At 42.7% G+C, this 6,509-nt stretch overlaps 1 protein-coding gene across 1 annotated transcript; it reads right to left on the reverse strand.

Moving 5' to 3' along the window:
• Positions 1-503: 503 nt before the first annotated feature.
• LOC122147663 (G-protein coupled receptor 87-like) lies at positions 504-6,103 on the reverse strand. Its single transcript, XM_042770833.1, has 3 exons — positions 6,065-6,103; positions 4,310-4,704; positions 504-1,599 (listed from the first exon to the last, which is right to left on the reverse strand). Exons 2-3 carry the CDS (start codon positions 4,687-4,689, stop codon positions 999-1,001), a joined length of 981 nt encoding a protein of 326 aa, XP_042626767.1. The 5' UTR covers positions 4,690-4,704; positions 6,065-6,103; the 3' UTR covers positions 504-998.
• Between the last annotated feature and the right edge of the window lie 406 nt (positions 6,104-6,509).

Raw genomic sequence — 6,509 nt, forward strand, 5'->3', positions numbered from 1 at the left:
ATGACAGATGCCAACCTTACAATTCAGTTGACGTCATTCACCGTAATCCGGGGAAGCTCTTGCAAGCAGTGACTTTAAAATGCCATGCTGACAGCGCTCATTTAAACGCTGTGCCGGAAGCAACAGTACAGCTGAGACAAAACGCGGAAGTGACCGTGCATAGAGTCTATTACAATGTTTTTCCATAATAAAAAGAAACTTACTTGAAGAATTAAGTCAGCTTGTATCATGACAGAAAATAAGAAGAACCGTTTTAGGATGAGCCTCATATGATATTTCAAATGAAGGGGGCGTTGACTTTGAGACAGGAGCTGTCTCAGTGGCTGGGTTTGTTTGCTCAGCACTGCAGGAGTTTCCTACCACTCGTGTCTGTACACAAACAGCTTCTTCCTCCTGTGCTCCAGCATAACCCACCCAGGATAATGTGATTGTTCTTTCATTGCTCATTAGAGTCAACAGAGTCCCAATTGTGTTTCAATAAACCACGTTGTCTCAGATGTTTCTAAATTCAAAAGAGCTTTATTGTCAGCACATCCATACACAAGTATACAGAAGAATGAATGATGCTACAATGAATGGTGTGAGAGTTACATCAAGTATGAGACAATAGGACAAATCTATATTATATATGAAATAACAATTAACACTTTTATTCAGAAAGAATGCTCACAATATGTACAATACCAACCGATTTTAACTTAAAGTTCCATAGGCTTATGTAAATTAGCTCCTGTTTGCTGTAAACACTATAATTTAAAGTAACTTTAAATTTAAATACTTTGTTATTTTTACAAATACATTCAAATATGTATAAAAAGAACATGTGAACATTTACAAAATAAACACCTGATAAAATTAACCAACATTTACCAGTTGTCTGAAAGGTTAATTAATTAATTTATTATTATTATTAATTTATTATTATTAGCTCTGAGCAAATGATGTCAGAATCCCAGTAATTCAACTTAATATTTACTTTTAACCCAGAGCTTTATATCTCATTCAGATCGACGAAATCTTTGAAGGTTAAGCTGTGCTCTGAAGGTCTTGCAAAAGACAAAGTAAATAAGTGGATCCAAACAGGCATTTAGTATTGCGAGCAGGACGGTCAGCTCCTTCAGGATGTAGAAAACCTGCTCTGCTGTGCAGTCGTGCAGCAGGGGTTTGATGAACATGTATGGCAGTCTCACCAGATGATACGGCACAAAACACACGCAGAAAATCCCCACCAAAACTCGCATGTTGCGCTTTGACTTGCTGAGCTTAGTGTTACCAGGCTGATCCGGCATCGTGCGCTGCGCTTGACGAAGCTTCTGTACGTTCAGCCAGTAAAACACAATCAGGGATACCAGCACAAACAAAAACATTGAAAAGGAAGTCATCTGCAAGGTCAAGTAAATCTGTTTGACTAAGTCGTTATGAAAGCTGTCACAGTCAAAACCACTGTGGGCAAAGGTTTGTTTATCAGCACTGACAAACGCAACAATGTAGGCACAATTAAAGCACAAAAGGACGGCCCAGGTCACAATGCAGATGTAGCGGGTCGAACGGACTGTTTGCAGCATGTGGGTCTCCAGTGGTCGTGCAATCTTCATGTACCTGAAACAAAAGAGAAATATATAATATACAGCTAGGGCCACCCTCAGGAAACAATGCCATTTGTGTCTCTATGACTTGCTACTGATCATTTTTTAAGCTTTTATTCAATAAATTTGAAAACAAAGTAACGTCTTGGTTACGTATGTAACCCTCGTTCTCTGAAGGAGGGAACGGAGACGTTATGAATGGGATCTCGCCCGAGAGCCCAATCACTTTCGAGTGGTACAAAACGAGCCAATGGTACACAAAGTCCGCGGAGTGGAATGGCGCAGCAAGCGGATTGACACCGAGCAGGTCCTTACTCGCCCGAATGGGCGAGTACCCGGGAGGACACGGGCTCTACACGGAGATTATAAAATCTCGCGAATGTGTTAGGCGTCGCCCAGCCCGCAGCTCTACAGATGTCTGCTAGCGAGGCGCCATGCGCCAGCGCCCAGGAGGAAGCTACGCTCCTAGTTGAGTGAGCTCTCACCCCTAGGGGGCATGGCAGGTCTTGAGCCTGATAAGCCAGGACAATAGCATTCACTATCCAGTGGGATAACCTCTGCTTGGAGACAGCCTTTCCCTTCTGCTGGCCTCCGTAACAGACAAAGAGCTGGTCTGAGGTCCTAAGGCACCGAGTTCTGTCCACGTAGGTGCGGAGCGCACGTACTGGACAGAGCAGCACCAGGGCTGGGTCTGCCTCCTCCAGGGGCAGCACTTGCAAGTTCACCACCTGATCCCTAAAAGGAGTGGTGGGAACTTTAGGGCATGTACCCAGGCCGGGGTCTCAAGATAATGTGAGAGTTAGCCGGCCCGAATTCCAGGCATGCTTCGTCAACTGAAAATGCCTGCAGGTCCCCGACCCTCTTCACCGAAGCCAAAGCCATCAGGAGCGCAGTTTTCATAGATAAAAACTTTAGCTCTACTGAGGGTTCGAAGGGAGCTCTCTGCAGTGCTGATAGAACCACTGCGAAGTCCCAAGAGGGGACTTGCTGAGGGTGAGGCGGATTGAGCCTCCTTGCTCCTCTCAGGAACCTGATGATCAGATCGTGCCTCCCAAGAGACTTACCTTCAACAGGGTCATGGTGAGCCGAAATGGCGGCCACATAGACCTTGAGGGTGGAAGGAGACAGCCTTTGTTCCAACCCCTCCTGAAGAAAGGAAAGCACTGACCCAATCGGACATTCCCAGGGGTCCTCACGCCGTGAAGAACACCAAGTGACAAAGAGGTTCCACTTCAAAGCATAGGCATGTCTGGTGGACATGGCTCTAGCTGAAGTGATGGTAGCTACCACCTGTGGTGGCAAGGTACCTAAACCTTCCATGACCCATCCAGAACCCACACATGTAGGTTCCACAGATCGGGACGTGGGTGCCAGAGGGGGGCCCCGTCTCTGAGAAAGAAGGTCCTTCCTCAGAGGAAGTGGCCAGGGAGGGGCTGTGGCGAGGAGTACAAGTTCGGGGAACCAGGTCCGGACGGGCCAAAAAGGCGCAAAGATGGGGTTGTGTTCATCTTCCTCCCTGATCTTGCACAACGTCTGTGCAAGAAGGCTCACTGGGGGAAACGCATACTTGCGCAGGCCCAGAGGCCAGCTGTGTGCCAGGGCGTCCGTGCCGAGGGTGCCCTCGGTCAGGGAGTAAAACACAACTGGCAGTGGGGAATTTTCAGGAGAGGCAAACAGGTCTACCTGAGCGTCTCCGAAGTGTTCCCAAATCAGCTGAACCGACTGTCGAGGGGGGTGGAGTCTCCATTCCCCAGGGTGAGACTGCTGCCGTGAGAGCTCGTCGGCTGCACGATTGAGCCTGCCCGGAATGTGAATGGCACGAAGCGACTGTCGTTCGTGGCCCCTCAGATGCTTGTGGACTCCACCAAGAGGAGATGGCGAGCGAGTTGCGACATGCGGCGGGAGCGTAGACGAGACCACCCTGACGGTTGATGTACGCTACGGTCGCAGTTGTTGTCCGTACGGACCAGAACGTGCTTGTCCTTCAGCAGGGCCCTGAAGCGGTCCAGAGCAAGACGTACTGCTAGCAACTCAAGGCAATTGACATGCCACTGAAGTCGGGGTCCTGTCCAGCAGGAGCCCGATGCCAGCATGCCCATTGCACATGGCACCCCAGCCCGTGGCAGAGGCATCTGTTGACACAACAACATGTCTGGACACCGGTTCTAGGGGCATGCCGGCCCGTAGAAACAAGGGGTCCAACCCACCGGGGTGAAGTTTCGGCAGCAGGCCGGAGTGATGGTCACTCGGAGCGTGCCCTGTTGCCATGCCCATCTCGGGACTCGGTCGTGAAGCCAGTGCTGAAGTGGTCTCATTTGGAGTAACCCGAGCGGTATGACTGCCGCCACGGATGCCATATGCCCCAGGAGCTTCTGAAACAGTTTCAGTGGAACCGCTCTCTTGCCCTTGAATTGTCTCAGGCAATTCAGCAGTGACTGCACGCGCTCATTTGTAAGCTGTGCGAACATGGCGACCGAGTCTATTTCCATACCGAGAAAAGACATTTCTTTACAGAATGAAGGTTATTTAGGTTGTAATAGTTACATGTCACTCAGAGACTGTAATTTTTTTCCCAGAAAACGTAAAGATTTTGATGCACAAAGTTGTTTATTCCTTATAAGAAAAATATTTTATTTAAAGCAATGAAAATAGAGATTGTGTAGTAAATTATAGTGGAAAACCACTTTTTCCTGAGAGTGACCCTCCTTTATGAGCATCCATACCTGTTTGCAGCGATGTAGCCCATGAAGAGAATACTGGAGTACATGTTCAGGTAGGAAGTGGGAGCACCAAAGTTACAGTAGATACGCTGAATTTCCATTGACGTGCTAGCATATTTAGCAATGCGTAATATCAAACACAGGCACACAAACAAGTCTGCTATAGCCAGATTCTTTATATAGATTGTGATGCTGGACTGATTTATAGATTTACAAAAGTACACATATATTGTAATGCTGTTGAGCACCAGGCTTGCCAGAAAAATCACTGTGTATAAACATAAGAAGAACGGACGAGCTGGCATTTCAGTCAAGCCAAAAGATCCTTCAGTTGAATTGGTTGCATTGTGGTCCATGATTGAGCTGGACAGTGAACCAGACATGGGAGAGATTGGTACCTATAGGAAGAAAGGTTGCATTTTACTGTACGACCCATATGGAAAAAATAAATAATTAAATTTTTAAATTTGAAGAAAACCTTTATCCGTTGTCCATAACACTCATGAACATAATAATAATAATCATTAAAAACTACATTCATAATGAATAATCATTATTAATGTAGTTTTGATCTCTTGGTTATTCCATCCACATTTGCATTTAGCCTAAATGTCAGCTACTGTAAGATTGAACATTTATTTTCTTGTCCCTGAAATACATTTTGAAATATATTTTGGTATCTAAGATATATTTTGGTCACATTTTTTGTTTTGTTTGTTTGTTTTTTCTGTATCTGAAAATACATTGTGCATCCTCACAGTTCAGATGCTTAAATTGAATACACTCGAAATAAAGAAAATACCATCACTGCTTACTTTGATATCAATTTTTTCATCAGTTCATAGACCTATTCAAAACCACAGTAAAATCAGTATATGGCTTATATTACATTATAACAGAATTTTCATGTGTGGGTGAACTAGTTCTTTAAATACTCTTGAAACAGAAACAACTTTTTGTAACAATTTGTTTCTTTATCTACATTACTGAATTTTACCTCAGTATTCACTTGAAATAATGTTCATGTTTTAGTCTCTGTCTGTCTTAGTTTCCTGTTCTCTACCCTTTACCTTAGTAAGACCACAGTTCACCACACAGACACTCTAAACTATTTCACATGACATAGACCCACGAGTAATAATTTATCCCCTCTTTTATTTTTTTATTTTTTTATTATTATTACTATTACTGCTATTTTACACTATTATTCAGTCATCAGTTGATCACTGAATTGTTACATGCTGTTCTAAAACCTAAAATCAAATGTGCATCTAATTTCGGTTTTCTATATGGTTATTATTATTTTTCACGATAGAAATCATTGCAAAGCAGCTTTACAGAAAATTAAGTTTCTACAGTATATTTAGTAGTAGCTTATCAGTGGTGACTGTCAGTTAATGTACATATGCCAGAAATGTGCGGAAAAATCAAAGACGTAATCAAACGAATCAAACGTAATCTAAATATACAACATAACGCTTTGTTATACTGAGAAGAATGCAACTACATTCTTCTAGACATGTATGTATATTAATGTTCATGTTTCACTTCTACTCTTTAGCCAAATATCACAATAAATATACAATACCAGCATGTTTAAGAAATCTTTTGCAACATTATTCTAAATTTCACATACCAGAAGAAAAATCATGATTAAACTCAATTTGATCTGGATTCATATACTTTTTACTGTCATTTATTTTAACTACTTTTGGGATACTTCTAGTTTCACATTATTTAAAACAAAGCAAGACCTACCGTAACGCTCTATCTTGAGGCTTTACAGATGAACACTGGCTATCACTTCCTTAAATGCAGGAAATTCAAGCATCTTAAGTTTGTCAGATGTTTAAGATGACGCAGTAAACAGTATTAGTTTGTTTGGTAAATGGGAAGGGCAGATTAAATTGCATATCAGAGGCACTGTGAGAATTAGTTACACATTTTAAAGGATAATATTTGCATATCACAAATATTTAACAGAAGTTTTTTTGTAGTTTTGTGACAACAATTATTTGTTCGCTCTGGTGCCACGCTACAATTTTGAACCCTGTTTGACAATTCAGAAAACGAAATGAACTTTAAATTGCTTTCATAATTCAGTTCTGACTTAGAACTTATGTCTGCTAACTTCATCGTCTAACACTGTTACTGTAATAACACTACATTGCATTCATCTAAATAAAGCCAGATGACCTCTCAG

This window comes from Cyprinus carpio, chromosome A15 (genome assembly GCF_018340385.1).
Source record: "Cyprinus carpio isolate SPL01 chromosome A15, ASM1834038v1, whole genome shotgun sequence".
NCBI lineage: Eukaryota > Metazoa > Chordata > Actinopteri > Cypriniformes > Cyprinidae > Cyprinus > Cyprinus carpio.

What these genes read in the sequence shown, in the direction of transcription:
- LOC122147663 (XM_042770833.1), bottom strand. Translation starts at nt 4,689, where the DNA reads ATGTCTGGTTCACTGTCCAGCTCAATCATGGACCACAATGCAACCAAT. An exon ending in GGCTACATCGCTGCAAACAG is followed by an intron (nt 1,600 to 4,309) that starts GTATGGATGCTC and finishes CTTTTGTTTCAG; the next exon opens with GTACATGAAGATTGCACGAC.